This window comes from Telmatherina bonti (genome assembly GCF_933228915.1).
Source record: "Telmatherina bonti genome assembly, chromosome: 2".
Lineage (NCBI taxonomy): Eukaryota > Metazoa > Chordata > Actinopteri > Atheriniformes > Telmatherinidae > Telmatherina > Telmatherina bonti.
Genome location: NC_136620.1, coordinates 20,773,220 through 20,796,631, shown reverse-complemented (window position 1 = coordinate 20,796,631; position 23,412 = coordinate 20,773,220). Strand labels below are relative to the sequence as shown.

At 40.0% G+C, this 23,412-nt stretch overlaps 1 protein-coding gene across 1 annotated transcript in view; it reads left to right on the top strand.

The window, feature by feature from the left end:
• pik3c2a (phosphatidylinositol-4-phosphate 3-kinase, catalytic subunit type 2 alpha) overlaps positions 1-23,412 on the top strand; it is a 52,308-nt gene that overhangs the window by 26,859 nt on the left and 2,037 nt on the right. The window contains exons 5-32 of the mRNA XM_079253801.1: positions 4,164-4,284; positions 5,237-5,348; positions 5,589-5,668; positions 5,826-5,889; positions 7,338-7,484; positions 7,575-7,608; positions 7,792-8,044; positions 11,179-11,301; positions 11,447-11,614; positions 11,851-11,971; positions 13,700-13,842; positions 16,623-16,814; positions 17,002-17,095; positions 17,220-17,314; positions 17,815-17,995; positions 18,073-18,177; positions 18,455-18,547; positions 18,847-18,976; positions 19,902-20,038; positions 20,271-20,440; positions 20,779-20,935; positions 21,442-21,551; positions 21,891-22,098; positions 22,219-22,343; positions 22,543-22,660; positions 22,736-22,817; positions 23,024-23,130; positions 23,222-23,347. Of these exons, the coding sequence (XP_079109927.1) occupies positions 4,164-4,284; positions 5,237-5,348; positions 5,589-5,668; positions 5,826-5,889; positions 7,338-7,484; positions 7,575-7,608; positions 7,792-8,044; positions 11,179-11,301; positions 11,447-11,614; positions 11,851-11,971; positions 13,700-13,842; positions 16,623-16,814; positions 17,002-17,095; positions 17,220-17,314; positions 17,815-17,995; positions 18,073-18,177; positions 18,455-18,547; positions 18,847-18,976; positions 19,902-20,038; positions 20,271-20,440; positions 20,779-20,935; positions 21,442-21,551; positions 21,891-22,098; positions 22,219-22,343; positions 22,543-22,660; positions 22,736-22,817; positions 23,024-23,130; positions 23,222-23,347 (3,596 nt within the window). The remainder of the gene's footprint in view (positions 1-4,163; positions 4,285-5,236; positions 5,349-5,588; positions 5,669-5,825; positions 5,890-7,337; positions 7,485-7,574; positions 7,609-7,791; positions 8,045-11,178; positions 11,302-11,446; positions 11,615-11,850; positions 11,972-13,699; positions 13,843-16,622; positions 16,815-17,001; positions 17,096-17,219; positions 17,315-17,814; positions 17,996-18,072; positions 18,178-18,454; positions 18,548-18,846; positions 18,977-19,901; positions 20,039-20,270; positions 20,441-20,778; positions 20,936-21,441; positions 21,552-21,890; positions 22,099-22,218; positions 22,344-22,542; positions 22,661-22,735; positions 22,818-23,023; positions 23,131-23,221; positions 23,348-23,412) is intronic.

Sequence of the window (23,412 nt, the reverse complement as noted above, 5' to 3'; positions counted from 1 at the left end):
AGCAGGGGGGTCAGCGGCTGCGGCAGCAGTCTTTCCCAGCACTCGTTCTAGAAACTTGACCCGTCTTTCCAGGGTTGAGAGCTGAAGCTGGCGACAGAATTCGCAGGCTTCAGGCTCCATCAACGCTCTCCTGGCGTGGATGATCCCGAGACAGACGGGGCACGCTTCATGCTGGTCTTTTTCGTGAAGCGGAAAGCCGCACCCCTGAGGACAGGGGCGAAGAGAAGACTTTCGCTTCACTTGCTTTGGCTTGATACTCATTATGAGAAACCGAGCTTCTTACCAGAATGAATCCGAAACAGCGCCATGCGGACAGGCACGCTAACCAGCAGGCAACAGTGACTAATACCAACAAGAGCAGTTTAGCTAGTTTCAGGTTGGCTGTAGCCTTCTGGAACAAAGCTAACTAGTGGTAGCTAGTTGGCCAGTGGTGTTCCTAGCGAGGTGAAGAGCGTAAGAACTAAGGAATGACGGTAATGACTGTGGTATATAAGTGTGGACGAGGCCCCACCCACATCATCACACGTCATTTGCCTAAATATGTGATTAGAGGTGTCTTCAGCTAGGACACGCAAGGGCGTGATATCCCATACTATATGTGTTGTACCGAGTGGATCGACTGAAAGGGAACATGAGTTCACATTGCATTGGTATGTATATCTATGTTTATATTAATATGTCTGCTGTGTGTTTGTGAATCACTACATTTCTTGCATTCAGGCAAGTATTAGTGTGAGTGTTTATGTTCTAATGACCCAGGCTCCACTCTACATTGGTTATTTCAGAAACAACGTGAAGGATATATATTTACTACCACTGAGTTCATTCTTACTTTACCTGATTCTCCGGCTTTAGTCCTACCTGCTGTCTCAATTCCAAAAATTCCAATTTCCCCACGATGATCTCTGTTTTGTTGTTCCTTAGTGACTTCCTATGTGTCTGTACACTGTTGACCCACATAGTTGATATTTGGATTTCTCTGATTGGACACAATTCTGCTCTCAAGAACAAAAGGCCTCAGTTGTTGGATAAAAGGAGTAATGGAGAGGACAGGAATGGCGCTTCTCTTTCACATGATTGTCCCTTTTCTTCATTCAGCATTTTTCCTTCAGTGTTGCTTTTGTTTTCTCCCACCCTTTTCCCTTCTTCCATCTTATAACTACCCTATTTTATTGTCCGTCTAGATTTCTTGATTCTTTCTTTTAAGAGATCTAAAATCAAAATAAATGCATTTTCTTTCTTTATGTTTGGTCACTTTTCCACTTTTATGAATTCCCTCCTATCTGTGTTTTTTTGTTTTATGTAGGCTATGTAGGCTTCACCATCCCCCAAAAAACTGCTGTAGTACATACTATAAGGCTGTGAGCGATGCTAAAATGATTAGAGAGTGACACTTCGACGCTAGAACCAGACGTAGTTTGTGCACAGATAAAGGCTCACTGTGCTGGATGTTCATATTACATTCACATAAGATCTGACATTTACTGTTCTCCATATCTGCTTGCTTTCCCTGTTGATGGTACAGTGGTACAGTGAGATAATCTGTTGTAAAAGCATTTTGGTGCAAAAACTGTGAACAAGCCAGGACTTTCTGGAGCAGCACCACAACACAGTTGGTCACCAACGCCACTATTGTTGTTGTGTTTGGTGCGTGTTTGTCACTTTGATGTCATATTCTCCAGTTGTACGGTTACACTATCCTTACTAAACACAGGCTGGAGAGGTTTTAAACCAATCCCCCTTGGTACCTGCTTTCAGACATGATCAGTTTCATGGAAGTTAATCCGCGGTTTCATGTGGATGAAAGGCCAGATTGCCAAAATGCTTTGGCCGTTTTACTACTGTGTGGACGGTCCCCCAGTCATGTGCTGGGAAAGTATCTAAGTTGTGTAACTTGTAGTTAATACTCCGTGAAGATATGATCGCCACTTCAGGCTAATATACTTGTGTAATCATGTTAAAAATAAGTAAATAGTTATTTTTGTTCAAATGATTGAACTAATGAATAATTCCAAAATATTCCCAGTCTGATGGAAACTTGATGAGATGTTCTGAGATCCTTTGCCTATTCTCAAGAGATCAGGCAACGAGGAAGGTGACTGGTTCTTCACGGACTTGGCTGCAAACTACCAATAGCTTCTAAAGATTCTTTGTATTCTGTGGCTGAGGTGGAGATAGGGAAGATGGCTGGGGGGGGGGGGTTTGCAATAAGAAGTGCAAATGAGAGAAAGAATGCACAAAGAGGGGGATGATGTGAGAAATGTTGGAAGAGACATAAGAATGGAGATAGGGGGACTCTAAAAGATTAACAGCCAGTGAAAGTTCTGAAAATGGTGACTGTGCAGATAAAAAAAAATGCATGCAATGCATGTAAGAGGTAGGTAGCTGCATCGATGGATGTAAGAACAATGCTTGTTACGAGCAAATGCTAGAAGTTGAGCTCAACAGTTGGAGAGACCATGTCATGTTTTATTTTTGTTAACTTACAGAGATAAAGGCAGGGGGCCCACAGCCTCCCACAACCTTTCTTATAAAAAAAGGTCGGTGAAGAGTTTTATGCAGTGTTTAAACTTAAAGGAGCAAAAGGCAAAATGGCAGTACTCAACAGCAAGGTTTGCTGTTTTGCACTGCCCTTAGACCAAGACAAAGTGTGTCATGAGCCATACCTCGCTCGACATCTTCCTCCCACTCCCCTCCTTCTACAAATGAACATGCAAAGTGCAAACACACTGAGCAAAACAATATCACCCTTTTGTGGAACGTGTCAAAATATTGAATAACGTTTATGTTGTTTCTCAGAGTAGAAGAAGGGCTAGCTCTGAAACTGTTGTCCCTTTAGCTGTGTTTGTGTTCTCCACTGTAGAAATACAAGATGTTGATGCCTTTGATGCGGTTGTCTCCCTCTGGTTCTTTACTTCCAAAAGGATGTGCTTCTTTAAGAAGCTAAAATGTATTATTCGCTTTTAGTTACAAGGGAATTGCAACCTTCCTTTTCATATCTTTTCAGTGTTTGTCTTGTGGATTTAACAAGAACTGAGTGACTCTTGGCTTTGCTCAAACTTCTCGTTAGCCTTTCTAAACAAATCTTTCATGAAACCTATTAGATCTGAACCCTGTATCTGCATTAAGGGCTATTGATGAGTTACTGTGGGAGTTTTATGCAGCATCCTACTTAACATCCTTTAAGTACATGTTTGTGCCAAATTGACCATTTATGTCCCTGACCCTGCAGCATGCTTTTTCCATCCCTCTGTGAAATTATTGATGGATTAAAACAGCTTCTTCAAGCTACTGGTAAAAAAAAAAAAAGCCTCCTCAGAAAGTCCGCTCTAAATGGATGTATGGAATGTGTAATTATGCCACCACTGCTGTCCACGCAAACAGGACAAAAGTAAGCAGTAAGAAAAGGCTCCATTCCTTTGTAGGGTGGTGGTCTGTTATTGCTGGAATGAGCCTCTGCTGGGCTTGCCTGTGAAGTAACCTGACCATAGGTGCTCAGATCAAAGCCAAGATGTTTCTGCGTGCAGAGAGTCTGTATCTGTCTTTGTGTCAGTCAGCTTGTGTTTATGTACAGTAAGTGCGTACTTAAACCCTCAGAAGGAGTAGATAAACAGCAGAGTAATCGGCTGCGTCTCAGGTTATGCTCTCCACCCAGTCATCTCCTGGCTGGACAGATCGGCTGTCGGACGATTGCACACACACAAAGAGCTGACCCCTCTTCCCCTTCGTTTAATATCATTACACAGGACTCTGCTGCAATTCCTTTGATTTGAGAGCAAGTTTATTTTGAATTTGAAACACAAGTCACTAGAAACCTGGCTAGATGTTTTGCGGTCTGAGAGGAATGCTGATAAGACCCGAGGCTGAGTTTTTACACCTGCGAAAGCAGTCTTTTGAAAACCTCTGTACTCGTTTTAGCCAAGTCTCCCTAAAATGGCCATACCACATGATACAGAAACACGATGGATGTCAGCATAACGTCATCTGTGACTATCCAAATTCTATTGGTTCTTTATAAAATCATCAAAAAAAAGGCCTTGAGCTGAAGCGTGTTACATGTAGCAAAAGATTAACTGATTCTAAGATGACCTTGCAGCACCCAACAACCCTACTTTAGCATTGATCATTTCTGTCTCATCCTCATCCCTTTTTTCCCCCTCCAGTGAATTCTCCAGTGGAGCTATTGATCAGTCAGACTCTCTGCTGGGTCCACGATGACTTGGACCAGGTGGACTTCTCTACTTACTTGCTCAAAGTCTGTGGTCGGGAGGAGGTGCTGCAGAAGTCAGTATTTCCAAAACATCTGCCTTTTTGTGAACCTCCAGAAACCTCCTTTCCCATGAGTTTTTTTTTTTTTTTTAAATCACTTCAGTCTGTTTTCTTATGTCCTTGTCTCTCTCCTTCATCTCTGTCTTAGTCTGTCAAATTTATCTCCCCCAACCCCCATCCCGTCTTGTACTGATAGACTAGTAAATGTTTTTGTATCTCACCCTTGAACTTCCTCCTCCACCTCTAATCTGGGATACATGGGAAAGGCTCTCCTCCGTAGCAGCGCTTAAAGGCTCCAGCATACCTAGATGTACTAAGCTGTGTATTTAATCACCTACTACTGGAACTGTAAGCTGGATGAAGGAGCAGTCATAAAGATAACTAATCTTTAGAATGCCCGTACTATGAAATAATGCTTTTATGAGTTCAATCATTGTGACATCAGAAAATAAGTTGTCACAAAGAGTCAGATATTTCTTTTACCCTTATTACTGTCAGACATACCCTTTAACTTAAAATGTCTTCTATGAGCCAATTTTATAACACATAATTGTTGTCGAACCTTTCAGCAGCTGCATCTTTGCCTCATCAATAATCAAAGTTTGAAGCTGTGATTAAATGATATATGTTGGTACTATTTGCTCTTGGTAGTTTATTTTAATTTACTGTATGAATAATCTAGAAATAATGAACAAACCTAAACTGTATTTTGATATATTTCCGTCATTATTTGCTATTATTTGCTACCTAAGTTACTTTTGAATATACTTTCTTATTATAATGGTCTAGTTTTCAGATAAAACCCTTAAAATTCGACCAGATGGTTCATGTTCGTCTTTGTTTTGTTGCTTCCAGTAACTCGTCATTATTTTTCTTGCCATATAGTAATTTTTTTTTTTTTAATTATTTCTTCTTCTTTTTTTTCTTTTTTTTTTTAACCCTGAGCTTGTGTCACCTTGTGCCACAGTAAACATAGCCTTGGCAGCCATGAGTACGTCCAGAACTGCAGGACGTGGGAGAATGAGATCACATTACAACTGCTCTCTCACTCAACTATGAGGAGGGACTTGGCACGCAGTGTAAGTCACCCTATATAGATATCATATGAGCTTTTGTAGGAGATTTTAATTTGTTCTGGCATGAGGTATTTCAGATTCATTGACATGCTTTTAACCATTCCCCTACAGCTGGACACTAACAAACTTATTTCATTATTTGGTGAAATCATTGTTTTAATTGTATGTGAATTAATTAGATCATGTTTGGTCAATGAGGTACTTTTCTTCTTTTGTGTATGTTTTTTTCCATTGTGTTTGTAGGCAGAAGATGACAAGTCTCGAATAGACTTGGAAAAGCACCTTGCCCAGGTGGAAAGGCCTTTTAAAGAGAATGTTACCAGGTAGGAAGATCCCACATTTTGGAAACATTTCTGAACAAAGTTGCATATAAGTTTATTTTTTAGGTCTATTTTATTCTTGCTGTTCAAAAATAAAGGTTCTGTACTCTGCCCTGATTTGACCATTTCCCACAAAAAACATATCTGTCTCTTCTTACAGACAAGGCCTTATCGACTACTTGGAAGGCTATCACAATCAAGTCAACATTTGTTTACAAAATGAGGTATGTGTGGTCTGTTCAGGCATTGAAATGAGAACCATGGAGAATGATAGTGATGATTTCATGTCTTTGGTTTGGAAAATAAAAATTTATGAAAGAAGAGTCTAAAAAGGTGATATATTTTCATGTCATTATAGACATTTAGACAAACTAACTTTATGCAGCATTTCAATACCATTAAATTGTACAATAAAATCATTAACCTAACAAATAAATATTGTCAGAAGACATTATTACTAAAATGAAACATCAAGCTTTCAGCCTTTACTGACTATTATGGGGATCTGTTAATGCAGCTTCAGGATTCAGACTGTGCCACTAACCTTAAACCATTTTAAATCTGATGGTAACATAAAAATCTACTTGAATTATCCTGAAGAGCACCTTGTAATGTAAATTCAACCAAATAAATATATATGTACATGGACAAAGTAATTTTTTAAAATGACTTTAGCAACATTGAAATATTTTACCATTCCATTTATTTTTTACTTATTTTTGCCAACATTTTCACTTTTCTGTCAACAATTCATGAATGATGACAGCGTGAACAGTGTGGTCAGAGTTCACATCACTCGGTGAATATGCCAACAAAAACATGGACGTTCTCCTTTTATAGGAGGGCCATGGAAATCCTGGCAGCATTTTGTCTCTGTATCATTGCCTGTTTGCGTTGCAATCAAAAAAAGGAGAAGAGTGTGCTGTTGGTGGCATATACCTGCCAAAACTATGACCCTTCCTCTGCTATCAGTGAAACACTCACGTTAAATGTCGACGTATGTGACTTGTGACTAAATTCCACATATTTGGATGGGCTTCATTGTCCACAGTGGAAGGATCGTCTATGTTCTGGCCATGCTAACCTGCCACCAAATTGTCGTGCTTCATGCTGTTCATGGGTGGAATGGAAAGTGGCATGGTAGTGGTCAACTGGAATTTGGTTTGGATTTGAGCAAAAGAAATAATTAAGTGGATTAATGTTCCATGTATGGTTATTTAAAGCAGCATTTTTTGTTTGTGCATTCATATATTTGTTTAGTGTACAATAAATTGTGTACATTTTGCAAGCAGGGGTGTGTTATACATATTTACCCTTTAAAGCCTGACACAAGAAAAAGGGGGAGAAAATCCTAATTCTTTTGTTTTAAATCTTCATTTGGCACTTTAACAAAATGAAAAGAAAAAAAAAAATCACAAACATAATTTTTGTGCATTTAGCTTTAATTACTCTGCGATAGGTATTGTAGTGCGATACTTATCCACGAGGTGCTAGAAGAGAAGTATCGAATCGTGTTGATTTGGGTTTTGAGCAAAGTTTTTACCATGGAGTAATGCAGAAGGTCTCAGAAACATTATGTATTAAATATAATAAGTACTGTAAGGCATGGTTAAAGGTGATGCATTTTATGATAGTGATGTGATATCAACCTTCTCTGTATCTCTGTATATAGAGTACCCAATACAAGACAGTGGACCGGGTGGTCCAGACTGTGAAGAATTTGTGCTGCGCTCTTGATGAAGTGGAAACTCAGACCATTACAGAGGCTGTTAAAAGACTACGTCACTCCGTCAACTTATCAAGGACACGCTCACCGAAGGTGGGCTCTTGCCACACCGATAAACTGATGTATTTGTGATGTGGTTAGTTTGATTAGGCCTTCCTAAGATTACCATTCATTGTTTCTTAGATGGGATCCACATCATCTGGTCAGTCATCAAACGGTAAGTTCTGAACCCATTAAGTCACACATCGCGCCCCTTCATCACCTACTATTTTGAAAAAAAGACTGCTAGTGTTCTGGCTGGGCTTTTTTTCTTGTCTCCTATGTTTACTACCTATTGTTTGATAATATTATATTATTAGGATATCTCTAAGCTCACTTTAATCACATGTGATCCCAACAGGTGTTTCCCGTCCTGTTGAGGAGGGTGTGGCCTTGCTAACCAAGGCTGTCTATGACCTGGCCAAGCTCTACCTGCGCTCCTTCTGTCCTCCATCTGCCTCTTTCAGCCCCCCTCCATTACCACAGGCTGCAGATGGAGGGGAGGCAGTAGAGATAATGAAGGCTAGGAGCACCAAAGAAGCTTCAGGGACCACAGACCACCTTCAGTTCACTCTGTTCGCCTTGCACGGCATCCCGGGAAACTGGGTCAGCAGGTACACAGTCAGGGGATAAAGCCATGTTTCATCCCTCAGTAAAAGTTTGAAGACTGGGATTTTTAAAAGTGTTGTTTAAAGAAATTACAATACTGAAACAGGAAACCTATAAAAATAACTAGTTTGCTTTCTTAAAGTATTTATAAATAGGCATCGATATTTTTTGACACCCTGGTTATGATGCAACCAAGCTGCAACCTCCGGCGGTTAAAAGTGAAACCTATGCGGAAGTGCATACAACTGCAGTTCCCCCTTCATCCACTAGGGGCTGCAAAACAGAGCAAATCCACATAGACTCCCATGTTAAAAAGACCAACTTCATAGCAGAAATAAACATGTTTACAGCCTGGTTCAAAAATCCATTTTCGGCTAATATGTCCCCCCACAGCTTCATGACAGCTGTGGGGGGAGTGAATTTTTTTTCTAACTTGCCCGTTTAAAAGTAATTTAATCTTGAAATTCGGCATATTTAGGGGCGTGTCCTTTTGAATGATACATACCAAGAACGTAGAACAACCACGGTTTTTAGCCGGTTAACAATGTGACTTAGCTTTAGCTCGCTTTCCTCCATTAGCTGGTTAGCTCCCGTTATCTCCGGGTTAGCTCTTGGCTACAGAAAGCTCGGAGTTCGCTCGATGTCAATCATCCACCATGACGCTCACAGCCCCCCTCTCAGCTCCACCTCTTTGCCCATATTTGTATTTTCTGGGTGTGACATGCCTCTGCCAAGATGGCAATGGTAGGAACCGCCCACCGAGCTTCAGTTCTGCTCTTCAGAAACCTACGGGTGGCGTCACGAGGGCTACGTCCATCTCTTTATATACAGTCTATGGATGCAACACACAAGTAGTTATCGATGCGTTGCTCCAAACTTGTCAGTTTTCTCACATATCTGAACCAGGCATCATTATTTTAATTTCTATGAACTCTTTAAAAACTCAATACCAAATAGTCATTCATATGATTAGAAATAAATGTGCGATATTTTTTTTTGTATAAAATCCTTTATAGATTTAAAGGTGGTATGGAGGGGCATATTTCTCTGCTGCGACAACATCAGTGTTTTTTCTCTCGGGCTGTGCAGTCACAGCAGCAAGCGTAGATTTTCCTGCATTAAACAAACATCACTGGTGTTGCTGCTCGTGTCTTATTTTTCCATGCCAGTGTCTGGTTTCAGCCGACTTTATCTCCCCTGTGTATCTGAAGCCGAGCTGAGCCAAATTTTCCATTCCCAGCTCTGCCACACATCAGTGACCAGAATCAGAGTGAGGATCTGCAAAAGGTTCAGAAATTCTAGCACAGTATGAAAATTATTCCTAAAATAAAAAGAAATTTTCATCCCAGGATTTTTGTTCTTAGCTGTTGATGAATTAAATTTTTGTTTTATCACAGAGGTGTAAATCAGCATGCATTGTACATTATAGTGAAGTTCAAATGAGACCTTAGATTAAGATATTAAGGTGTGATTAAAAGTAAAGACTGTAACATAAAGAAATAGATATACATTTTAATCTTGGCTGTGAGGTGGAAAATTGTTTTTAAAAAAAAAAAAAGGGGGGGGGGGGGGGGGGGGGGGTTGGATTGCTGTTTTGCTTTCTTCCATGGAAATTTTCTGGTCAGTCATTGGGGCCTTCATATATAGAAGGACTGCTTAATAGCAGGCCTATTCACACCAGTACAGCTTCTTCCAGCAGCTATTTTGAGCTAACTACAAATCTTGCTGCCGTGACAGTCATTCCTAAAAAAAACTATTTAGCTCCTCAGGCCTTAGGGACACAGTCAGTTCAGTATTTCCTTACACAGACAGGAACCAAAGCATATCTGTTGTGTTGTGGTGATACTATAATGCTGCCTTATTGAGATCTGAGTGTTTGGCATTGTTGTGGCTCATGTGTCATCCATCTGCTGGCTCAGTGGATGCCACAGTGTTGCCAACATATGAGACACCAGGAGTAGTGGTGAAACTGCCAACACAGATGGCACTTAGCAGTGGATCAAGCTGGTTGTAGTAAAAAAAAAAAAAAAAAAAACTGTATCTGCTTGTGTTTTCCCTCTGCTCACATGTATTGAAGATGAATTAAAGCAGAGGTTATTTTTAGATTTATGGAAGAAACCAAGTGCTGGATCGTGAGTTTGATTGCAGCACATCTGGAAATATCAATTGCTAAAATCTACGCAGATAAATAGTTGTTTTTCCAGTCCTAATGTTTCTGTACATTTTTGTTACAGAGAGGTTTTAAAGTTTAGGCACTGCATGGTATCGATTGAAGCATGTGGGATTGATAAATAACCAGGTCACACAGGTGTTTTCACTTGTTTCCTGGTGTGCACTTGTCCTGCCTGAGTGTATCGACCTTGCCTGACTGAAAACACTTTGTAATGTACAGTTGCTTGGAAATGTTTTCTTCCCAGTCGATCTTTTCTTTTTTTACATGACAATGCACTGGGATAACAAATAACATTTAGAGAAATTTTGTTCTAAATCCATCATAGAGCTGTGTTATTGCTTCTGTAAAATAATTGGCTTTTCAGTAGAAAAGAGATGAATTGCAATGGGTTCCACCTGTATGTTTGTGTGTGTTTGTTTTCTTCTGAATCCTTTGTTGTGGAAAAAAAGTGCCTCAATGCATGATGTTTGAACTTTTGTGATTGACATTTGAGTTTGTGTGTGGCAACGTAGATTGTCAGCCTTTGTTGTTTAGAAGCTTCTGCAACGGCATGGTACACCCACACAGACATTTTCGCTTCTGTTAATGTTGTCTAATTACACTTTGTTTCAGCCATATGTGAGCATGAACATAAGTTTAATCACCACAAAATTACATTTGAACATTAAATCCAGCCCTCAGATTTATCTTCCTGACATTTTAAGTATCGTACTAGTTTGAACTGTATACATGATTGATTTTGTAAGTGATTGACTTTATGAATTATTTGTGTAACAGACCTCTGAAGCTATTGTTCTTATCATCATGCACTGTTTTCATGCCTGTATCCAAGCAACAGCAAATATCAGCATTCTACTATATAAAACATGGATTTATTTATTTTGTTATATAAAACCTACAAGTACTTGTAGATGATGGTTAATCACAGACAAGAATACACATGAGCAATATTCACTGTTGTTTCAGTTACGAGAAGTACTTCCTGATGTGTTCTCTCACCCACAATGGGAAGAACCTATTTAAACCAATCCAATCCAAGCGAGTGGGCACATACAAAAGCTTCTTCTACCACATCAAATGGGACGAACTGTAAGACTTCTCCTTTTCCTTCCCACTTCATTGTTTTTCTCTGCAAGTTTTTTTTTTTTTTTTTTTTTCTCCTCTAGATTTTGGTATTTTCACTGCCCCCCCCCCATGCTGCTGACACTATTCTTGTTTTTTTTTTTTTTTCAAGGATCAATTTTCCCATAGCAGTAGCTGTGCTCCCACTGGAGTCCATTCTGAGCCTGAGTCTCTTTGGGGTGCTGAATCAGAATGCCAGCGGTTCCCCCGACTCCAACAAACAGAGGAAAGCTCCAGAGCTTCTGGGCAAAGTCTCCATGCCCCTCTTTGATTTTAGAGGGTGAGGACAGAGGAACAGTCAGTAAAAGCTGTTCTCAACTTTCTTTTCTTTAATTTTACCTCTTTTCTCCCTATCCCGATTTTCTCCCTATCTTTTCTGTACTACAAACTAAATTAATTGAAATGATAGGAATCCATACTTTTAAGCAATATAAACATGAAACTTAAAGTAATATTTGAAACATTACTTGCTTTTAATATTTTGGTCAGTGTTGATAACTCCTGACTGTGTTGTAGAGTGCTTGAACGGGGCACCAGGCTGTTGTGTCTGTGGACATCTGCACAGGGAACTGCTGCTGCTGCCTCTGGTCCTGGAGGTAACCGCAAGAGGGTACCCACAGAAAGAATTGTATTACAGGTTTGTATTTATGGCACAGTGTTGTTCTTATTATTAATTTAATTCAATTCAGCTTTTTTTGTATAGTGCCACCTCACAACAATGAGGCACTTGACAGGCACATCAATTCCAGCCAGTTCATAATAAATAGTCTAGTTAAGAAAATCAATAGATCACATCGAATCTAGACTTTGATCCAATCCCCCATCCTAAGGATTCACAAGGTGACAGTGGAAAGTTATATGTAATATGCATGAAAAGTAGCAATTGCACATGAATTAGTCTAACCTAAGACTTACTCTTCATAAGTATTTGAGCAGTTGTTTCTGAAGCTATTTAAGTGAGAACATTTCATTTGGATCAGTGTTATGTAGTGTACTGCATTAGATTATAATACCAAGTCCCAGCTTTATTCTGACTTAATAATGTTGGTGCTCTTAGTAAAGGAGTTCAAAATATATTGTGTACACATGAAGTCAAACGAAATCATGAAGTTGATGAATTTGTTGTCTTCAGCTGTGGTTTCAGATCCCTCCTTCTTAAGTTTGACTTAAGGAACTGGATTAAACACTCAGCTGTACTGACTGAGATCAAACGAAGCTTTCAGTGAATGTGCCCGTTTCAGAGGAATCGTCACATACATGAACTATACCAGGAACATCATTATACTAAAGCAATGCAGAGGTTGATTTTGGGTTCTCTGGGCTGTTCTTCATCAATGTTGTCCTTTTGTTTTGGGTTTAAGATAAATTTAATTGACCAGTTCTGAAAACCTTGTTTTAGAGATTGAGCTGTTTATTTTTGCAGACTGCATCTCTAATCTCTTTTATGCATAAACTAATGTTAGGTCTAACATTGTAATCAGACTCCTGTGTGGAAACAGCACTACAGGCATGTTTGGACCAAATAGTTCTTGTAAATCTCCTCCAGTTACAGGAAGCTTCCTGAGGAACAGTGTACCTTCATGAGTTTTTTTCTTGTTGCATTTGCACCGCTAATAAAAATGCTGTTGTAATGTAAAAGCCAGCCAGCAGACAAGTGAAAATAATGTTGTAATTCCTCTGTTGCATATTTGCTTAATATATCCTGTTCTTCACTGCTGGCTCGTTCTTCTGTGTTTTGTTTAGGATTTTAAAAGCTAATTATATATGACCAACTTCTTACTGATTAAGTTATTTGTGTAAAGTTAGTTTTTGGTGTTGTGTTTCAATGTTGAAGCAATCCACCTTAATAGCCACTGTACAGGTGTGCCATTTTGACTAGTCACACTACATCTGTGTATAATGACTCCTCTCTTGCTGAGGAACCTCAAACTCTGATGTACGCACTAAAACTTGACCCAATTTAAGCGCCGCTATGAGCTATAACCTGCCACCATTCCTGTAGTCTGTGTACAAACAAGGTAAACCTCCTTAAGTATTCTATTGAACTACAAGAGGTTCATATGGTCCAAAAAAAACATAATGTGACAGAAATAGTCTCCTACAATGTCTGATGTTAACCTGAAGGAAGCTTAATCGCAAAACCTTATAGTCTTTATTATCATATTTTAAATTGAATATGCAAAAGCATAAAGCCTCAATAAATGCCCAAGTACTCAGATAACCTCACTAACAATTATCTGAGGAGAACAAAGAGACCTAGTTGGTGGTTGTGAAGCAAAGTACAAGTGATCCTCTTGATTTAAAGTTAAATAAGAAAGTCAAACGTATAAACTGATCCCAGCTCTGGTATTTATTTAACCATCAGGTGGATTTCCCAGACTCAGCAGTGGATATTTTATATGTGGGACCAAAGGTGGCCCCCAGCCCTGAGCCGCACACACTGGAAGAGCTGGACCCAGACCTTCGACGCAAGCTGGAAAAAATCTGTAGCCGAGCCTCCAATTTCGGGTAGGGATGAGTGGTCAAAACAAAAATTAAAAAAAAAAAAATTCTCAACAACTTCTATGTCAGCACTCCATACCAGTGTTTCTCATTCCTGCTCCTCAGGACCCCCTGCCTTTTGTGTTGTTGCGGTAATCCTTCTTTATCACACCTGACTGAAATGAATAGGTCATCAAAAGAGTTGCGTAGAGCTTGATGAGGAAATTCAATTTATCAGAATCAGGTGTGTTGGAGTCTGAACACACCTCTGACATGCAGGGTGTGTGAGAACCTGGACTGAGAAACACTGCTCTGTGCTGTCTTATAAACAAAGCTCATAAGGGGAGTTTGGTTTACAGGGCAGAATTCAGATGAAGGCTGCACGGTGGCACAGTGGTTAGCACTGTGGCCTCACAGCAAGAGGGTCACTGGTTTGATCCTTGGCTGGGGAGGGGTTTGGTCAGTGGCCTTTCTGTGTGGAGTCTGCATGTTCTCCCCAAAGCCAGCTGGGATAGGCTCCAGCTCCCCCGCGACCCTGAATTGGATTAAGCGGTTCAGAAAATGAATGAATGAATGAATGAATTCAGATGAAGGCACTAGATGTCAGATAATGGCACTTAAGTCAATGATTCTCAGCTTGAGGAAGAGCAAAGCACATTTGCTACTTGTGTACATAAAACAATGTTGAAGCAACACCTGGTAGTTTAACTTATTTTAACTGCAATGTCTCCAAAATGACACAATACCTAAACCTGATTCTAAACATACAGTACATTTTTTTCCCCAAGAAATACATTCTCTAGCATTGTTAAAATTAAAAGAAATGCACAGAAACTACATAAATTCTTCATAAATTTGCCATTTTGCAGCTTTATTTTGGCTTTCTCTCAGACCACCTAAAATCGTTTGGATTTAGTAGATCTAAAAAGAGAGATTTTTTGGGGATGTAACAGACTTGCCTGCAACAGTTCCCCATCAACGCCTGCTCCAGTGCGTCTTGTTTCGTCCAGCTGCTCTGAGCCAAGCTTAATGCCCTCTTATGCTTCCCGCCAGCCAAATCTCCCCACCATGCTGCCAAACATCCGTGAGATTCAGCTGACATGCACAGAGCCCTCTCTCACTGAGCTCTCACCGGCTGTTTTCTGTCCTGCCCATTCATTTCTACAGCTTCTGCAAGCAAAGCACTCATGGGGATGCATTTTTTCTGAGATGTTGAGGAACATTTTGTGTGTTTGCATAAAACTTGGTCAGCATACAAGCATGCATTTTCTTTTATTAGGTTGACTCTTTTCCATCTCTCGCTTTTTCCCCTGATCACTTTTCCCCCTCTCTTCCTCTGATAATATCTTCTTGTGTTTCTTCGCTGAATTGGCTATGTTGTGTTTTGATTAGTAATGGGAATAACGACTTAAAATAAACTTTTTTTCAGTAATGTGTGATCTAATCACTATCACACAGTGTACTTTTTGCAAAATAAAAGCTTTATTTCTAAATTGACAACAAAGTGCAACTGTGGTTTGCAGGTGTTTCCATTGAATGGTGCTTGGTCCATAAGCCGTAAAATCTCATCCCAAGATACTCCACTTGAGGATAAAAGAGATACAAATTATTTTACACTTTGGAGCAAAAGCATAGTGATTTCATTTTTCTTTTGTATTTTTATAAAAAAAAATAATAAAAAAATCCCTCTCCTCTTCTGTCCCTACATACTACCCTGAATTGTGTGTGGACATTTGCATTTCCAGTGACATGCAAATGTGAAAAAATGTGTCCATTAAACCTTTGTGATATACTTCTATATTGATATACCTAAAAAAAAAAAAAAAACAGCATCATGAGACCACAAGAACTTTTTAACAAAATTTAAGAGGTTTTTTAATTGTTTCTGTTCAGTTTTTTATTGCAATATTTATGTTTTGCAGTGCAGCAATCTAGGCTTGATGTGGAAAAAAAGCTATTGTTTTGATCATTATAATGCCGTTGCTGACAATGAAATGCAGCACTTAACTATAATTCAGGACAATGACGTTGTCTTCATTGTAAGTAGTCTTTGAAGACTAGTGGAAAACCTTTCATTACTCCTAAAAAAAAAAAAAAAACACTACACAATGTCAAATCTGAATCAGGTAACAACTGGAGACGGTGTGGCAAAACTATGTCGGATCACTGACTCGTCCTCTCACTTGTTATTGCTGATATAACCTCCAGCTTCCCCGCAACCATGGATTGGACCATTGGAGTGGTGTAGAAAATGTTTGAATGTATCAATCGAACATCCCTTTTCCCTACTGGATATAAAAGATAAGGCGATTATGAGAAATGTTCATTATGACCAGAATCAAAGAGTTCCTCCATGTTGGCTGTAAGCATTTAGAATAATCTGAAGCTCTGTTGAGGGAAAAACAAACTAACATTCGGTTTTATTCTGAATAACTGAACTCACAAATGCATCTAAAGTTTATGTAGAGGGAAAATATTTGAAAAATAAGTAATGGAACCATTACTTATTGTAATTATTTATATGATGCTGTGACTGTTACAAACACTATCTCTGTTTTGGGAGATGTAACTAGTAACAATAGATTATTACTTTTTAAAGAAATGTACCCAACACTGTTGTCAATGTCCTGTTGAGTTTGGTGCAATGCCATAAAGCAAAATCCATAATGGGGGGGGGTTAAGTTTAGCATTTCAGCAGCACATGGCAGCACAAGGGTTGTACATTATGAATCATGGAAACTTATCAGAAACACAAAGTTTTAAGGTCAGAACTTATGTATTGTTGCTTATCTGCATCTTTGCTCCAGGCTGAAACGGTCGGATCACCAGCTCTTATGGGATCATCGCCTCCACTGCAGGAGAGACCACCCCAACAGCCTCCCTAAGGTGTTAGCCAGTGCCCCCAGCTGGGACTGGGCTAGTATGGCACAGATTCACTCCCTTCTGCACCACTGGCCCACCCTGCCCCCTGTCACTGCACTGGAACTGCTCGACTCAAAGTATGCACTGTGCTCAGTACTTGCACATAGACTATGTAATGCATTTTACCATGCAAACAAAAATCGCATAACATTGTAACAGAGTGTAGCGGTTGTACAACATGCATATTGATTTATAAATGCTGCCAAACTTCAGTTTCTTTTTGTTTGTTGTCAGCCTGTATAATTGTTATGATCTTCAATCTAGGTTTGCAGATACGGAAGTGAGAAGTGTGGCTGTAAGTTGGATTGAAAAGAGCAGTGATGATGAGCTGGCTGACTACCTGCCTCAACTAGTACAGGTATAGCTAGCTAACAACACAAAAGTAGATGAATATGCTCCTTTCAAATAGTCTATTATTTTTATCATGTCCTTAACTTTCTTAAACTTGGTATTACAAATCACTGTTATTACTTCTTCTCCAGGCTATAAAGTTTGAGTGTCACCTAAAGAATGCACTCATCATGTTCCTCCTGTCCAGAGCACAAGGCAACATTAATATAGCCCACTACCTCTACTGGTAAGTAGCAACTGAGCGACAAGTTTTGAAGTTCAAAGACAGACTTCAATAATGTATCAAATGTTTGTGTATAATATTAAATGTTTGTCTGTTAAATCTTGGACGAGTTGTTCCTGAACCTGAATTTTCTCTCTGAGATGAATAAAGTTTACCTAAACCTAAAAAAGCATAGATCACAAAAATCCAAAAATTAATTCAGTGGATTACTGACATTGCTTTTCCCCTTACAACTAGTAATATATTAAAACTTCATGCATCTCTTAATCATGGTTATCACATTTTGAATCAGGTATGGATCAGTTAATATTTAAGACAATGCAGAATAACACAGGTGTTATCTGGTGGTTTATCCTTTAACTTTAATTACTGCTGATTTAGAAATTAGCATTTGTGCCAAAAGAAAAATGCACAATTTATCCTGCAGTCGAAGTGTTTTCATGGTGATAAAAGCTAGAAAAGAGGATCTTAGTGTCCCTTTGTGATACATGTAATGTCTGCAGGCTGTTAAAAGATGCTGTGCAGGATCCAACCTGGGGACAGCGCTATGAGCGGGTGTTGGGGGCCCTGCTGTGCCTGTGTGGAGGTAGACTGAGGGCGGAGCTGGAGCAACAGACTCACCTTGTCACGCTACTGGGAGCTGTGGCCGAGAGGGTCAGACAGGCAGGCGGATCCACGCGACAGGTGTGTCTGTGTTTGTGCTTTTGTGATAACAATTAACTTTTTATGTGCCTCTAACTGTGTGCGCCTGTTACATTTAGGTCGCGCTGCAGGAGGGTCTTGAAAATGTCCAGAACTTTTTCCAGAGGAACAGCTGCCGACTGCCCCTCAGCCCCAGTCTGGTGGCCAAAGAACTTAACGTCAAGGTATCACATACTGGTTATGAACAATGAAAGATTTCTTAAACATCATCTTCTTTTGCTGCATGTCTTCCATGCTCAAAAGGAAAGGTGGGTGTTAAAAGATCTTCTAATTAGACACAAAGGAATGTGTCCTATAAGACTGCAAGCTTCCTCCAGCAGCCTGCAGGCATCACAGAGGCCTGATACTTTAATTAGTCATTAGAAGTTGATTTCTGTTTCACTTTACACTCAAGTATCTCTGTTAAGGGAAAAAAAAATAAAGTTACTTGTGTTTTTGTAGGCCTGTTCCTTCTTCAACTCCAACGCAGTTCCGCTCAAGCTGGCCCTGGTCAACGCTGACCCTCTTGGAGAGGAGATCAATGTCATGTTTAAGGTGCCTTACATACATTTTATGGAAAATAAAACAATTAACCTACAAGCTGGTTTAGCTTGAAAGTACTCCATTAGTGAAACCAGGGAGTTGTCATCAAATGCACCATAGCCTCTTGTAACCTACTGTTGTTTACTTTTGTCTCATTTAAACACTGCACCCCCTGGTGGTTGAACTCTAAACTGACTTTATTAAAAACAAAAAACAAAAAAAACCTGTATCCTTGTTACCTGCTCTTCAAGTTTGTCTGTTTATGTATCAGGTGTGAGAGGACTCTTCAAGTTTGTCTGTTTATCTGTCAGGTGGGAGAGGACCTCAGGCAGGACATGCTGGCTCTTCAGATGATTCGCATCATGGACCGCATCTGGCTACAGGAGGGTCTTGACCTCCGCATAGTCAACTTTAAATGTATTTCCACTGGCAAGGACAAAGGTAATTTCATAAATGCACAGAGGCACGTTGCCTTTTGTTGAATTTTTTAATTGTGTAAAGCACACAATTTTTAACCTTTCAGAACCTTAAAGGGGTCTAATTTTGGTATTTCAAGTTTTCTGAGCTTTCTTCAGTGTTACAGTGTTGAATCCTCATCAGACATGTGAACGGCACCTTTTTTTTATCACCTAAATGCATGTTTGAGTTTGAGTTCCAGCACTCTCTCCGTTCGGTTTCCATGGCGACGAAAAACGCGTCGTTTTAGAGAGTTTTTTCTACTTGGAAATTCTTGTGACGTCCTGGGAATAAGGTTCGGTGATTGGTTACCTTCTACTAGTTAACAAGGACATGTACAAATACATCAGGCGGGTGGAAAACGTCGGATAAAGTTATTTCCAATGATGGCTGGTGAGTTTACCAAAGAGAGACATCCTGCTGCATTTGTTGCTGTGGGTTGCTGTTTTCCACTTTGTTTTCAGGGTCTGATTCAGGTTCCAACATGTAGGGCTGTATGCTATGTGTTAACATTGTATTTTGTTTTTTTTAATGAGTTTAATCCTTCTGTTTATGAGATGTTACAATGACGGCGAAAGCAGTTGCGGTGCGCGCTCCCGATGTAGTGCAGTGGCGGGAGGCGGGGCTTAATGTGGAAGAGTCTCAATCCACTCGTTTTGCCCACAGGCTGATCTGACAGCCTACAGAGAGGGTCGGTCTGAAGTAAATAAAGCGATTTGTGACAATAACTCGATCAATCCCAGCCCTTCTGGTCTCAGAAATAAAAATAAATTAGCCTGAAATGCACATAATAGTTCCACTTTAAATTGATTGTAGAGTATTCACTTGTCTTAATGCCATGGTTGTTCCAGTGGGGCATCCTGAAAACCTTTGGCTTGCAAAGTGTCAACAGAGGACTTTTTGTTTGCAGGTATGGTGGAGCTGGTCCCATCCTCGGACACACTCAGAAAGATTCAGGTGGAGTATGGTGTTACTGGATCCTTTAAAGACAAACCGTTGGCAGAGTGGCTTCGCAAGTACAACCCTGCTGAGGATGAGTATGAGAAGGTGAAGATAAAGTGTATAAACATTCACTTGACTTGCTCTCATTTCCCAACCTCTGACCCTGAACATTTACTGCAGAGATTCTGACCCTTAGCCATAGCCACTTGAATAAAGATATCAGACATTTAAAGCAGTTGTACATCAGACCATCCAAACTAATTCAGACGTCATTTCCCATCATCATCACTCCAGTACTTGCTCATCAGATGTTTAAGTGTCTTCTTAATCTTTCCAGGCATCAGAGAACTTCATCTACTCCTGTGCTGGATGTTGTGTTGCGACCTATGTACTCGGCATCTGTGATCGTCACAATGACAACATCATGCTACGCTCCACTGGTCACATGTTTCACATTGACTTTGGCAAGTTCCTGGGCCATGCCCAGATGTTTGGCAGCTTTAAAAGGTGATGATGAGGTCACATTTGTACATGTACACATACTTGTCAGATGAATGCCCCTTCTGTGCTATTAGGGTGTGAAGGTTTTTCTGTGTGGGTGGACCAGGGTGTTGACCGCTGACTTTGTTTTATTACCATGTTGTTATCTGAGTGTAAGCGAAAGGTCCTATATCAGCTGATTTCAGCAGGAAATGTGTCTCTGTTGCAGGGGTGCAAAATATAACACATCATCATGTTCATAACTAATGGTGTCATGGTTTTAAACCACTGATCTTCTACTTTCTGGCCCACTCTGAATGAGAAGCTGAAACTTAATTCCCCCCCCGTTATTCTTCGTCCTGCAGAGATAGAGCTCCATTTGTTTTGACCTCTGACATGGCGTACGTCATCAATGGGGGTGAGCGTCCAACCAGCCGCTTCCAGCTCTTTGTAGACCTATGTTGCCAGGCCTACAACCTCATCCGCAAGCACTCTGGGCTTTTCCTCAACCTGCTGTCTCTGGTGAAGCAGAACACACAGACACTCGTACCATAAAACTCACATAGATGGCTGAAAAGAATGCTTTGCTTTTGACCTCTTGGATTGTTTTAACGTCATATAATGTATTGGTGGCTATGTTTTTCTTTTTTTTTTATCTTTATGCTGATTAAGCTTTTTTTTATCTGGGTTATGTGGTCATTTTGGCCTCCGTTTTTAAGGTGTATTTTTCTTTCCTCTTTGCACCTGCACAACCCAGTTTAACAAGTATGCTACCAAGCAGCAGTTCAGTCTTAATAGTGTGATAAATCACTGCTCTGTTTATAGAGCATACCATAGTGCTGCTGACTTTTAAATACTAATTCTGAAAAGAATCACTATTTGTTTGGTGCATCTGCAAAGAAGCAATGAATTTCCATTATGCAACCCACTTAAATTTGGTGATACGTTGAATAATAATTCAACTCTCTAGTGCACTTATACTGCAATTATTTCTTCAACTGTGTGTGTTTGGTCTGTTTGTTTTATAGATGATGTCGTCAGGCCTTCCAGAGCTGACAGGCTCTCAGGATCTAAAGTATGTTTTTGATGCCCTACAGCCCCACAACACAGATGCTGAGGCCACCATCTTCTTTACAAGGTAAATTGATTGACTTCCATTCTCACAGTGGTGACAGATAAGGGAAGAAATAAACTGTTGTCTTTATTACTGCAAAATGACTCTAATCTAGTGTGATCTCATGTTCACATCAGGAGATTTTCCTTTTCTAGAAACAAAAACTCCACCAGGTGGCAGAGCAGGCTTAGAAGAAGAAACTAATATCTGTCTCGCAGCAACAAAGCTTGACAACTTAACACCAGTCAGTCTGCTGACAGGAAATATTTCTTTTTGTGGTATTTATTGTTGTCGTTTTCTACGTCAACCCCATTTTGCTCTATTTGCCTCCATGTTTTCTTTGTTCCCCTCTTTCTGCTGCAGACTGATAGAGTCTAGTTTGGGAAGCGTGGCCACCAAGTTCAACTTCTTCATCCACAACCTTGCCCAGCTCCGATTTTCTGGCCTCCCAGCCAACGATGAGCCAATCCTGTCTTTCTCTCCGAAGACATACACTCTGAAGCAGGAGGGACGCATCCTCCATGCCTCCATCTTCTCCTTCCAGAAGAGATACAGCCCTGATAAGCACTATGTGAGCCTCACCAAAGCTCTTTGACTTTTAATTTTGTTTTTTATGTTCCAACTCATGTTGCATTTCACCAGACTGTAATATACCAGAGCGTGTGATCATCTTTCCATCCTCTCTGTTCAGACATACGTAGTGAGGATCCTCAGGGAAGGTCAGAATGAGCCTCAATTTGTCTTCCGCACTTTTGACGAGTTTCAGGAGCTTCACAATAAACTGACCATCCTTTTTCCTCTCTGGAAGCTGCCAGGGTAGGACACCACCACCTCCATTTATATACCTTAATTAATAAACGACAAATTTTGTAGTCTTAATAAAAAACTGTCAAAAAATGTCCCTTAATTTGTCATTCTCCTAAAACTGCCTTGTATTTCTTATCTGCCTTTTGTGCAGTTGGAATGTAAATGAAATGTATTCATTAAATACCTTGACTTTCTCTCCTATTTATAGTTTTCCAAACAAAATGGTGCTTGGTCGCACTCACATCAAAGAAGTGGCAGTCAAGAGGAAGCTGGAGCTCAACAACTATGTCCACAATCTGATGAGGAGCTCCACAGAAGTCACCCAGGTACCCACATACACACTCAGTATCAGCACACCAAAATTTTAGTAATTACAGGACTGACATGTTATTTTATTCTAGTGTGACCTGATCTACACCTTTTTCCATCCAATTGCACGGGATGACAAAACGGAGGGTTTAGATGCCACACCCAAAGCACCTGGTAAAAACCTGCTCCTCTTGTTGTTCAACTCATTTGCATTTCATTGTGTCTGATTTTAGTTTCCTCTCCTCCATCATTACATTGTTTAGATAAAATGTATACAATCATTTGATTAATTTGGACAGCTACATTGTTGAAAGAGTCAACAAGCAGAATTGATGAATAGTTCTGAAATGTTTTACGTTTGTCAAATCTGATTGTTGCAGATCCTCCACTGAGTCCCACCTCTGGTCGAGTTGAAGGAGAAGTAAAGCTCTCCATTTCCTACAGGAATAGCACACTCTTCATCATGGTCATGCATATCAGGGACCTGGTAAACACCTAATATAAAACACATCCCTTGTGACTTTATTGTTAATTTGATGATCAGTTTTCTCACCAGAAACCCACAACCTTTCCTTCAGGTTTCTGAAGATGGAACAGATCCCAACCCATATGTGAAAACCTACCTGCTTCCAGATCCACACAAGACTTCCAAACGCAAGACTAAAATCTCCAGGAAAACCAGGAACCCCACTTTCAACGAGATGGTAAGAAAATCCTATTGCAGCCTACTTTTAGACAGTTCTAACCCGGATGCGCTTGAACATTGTTT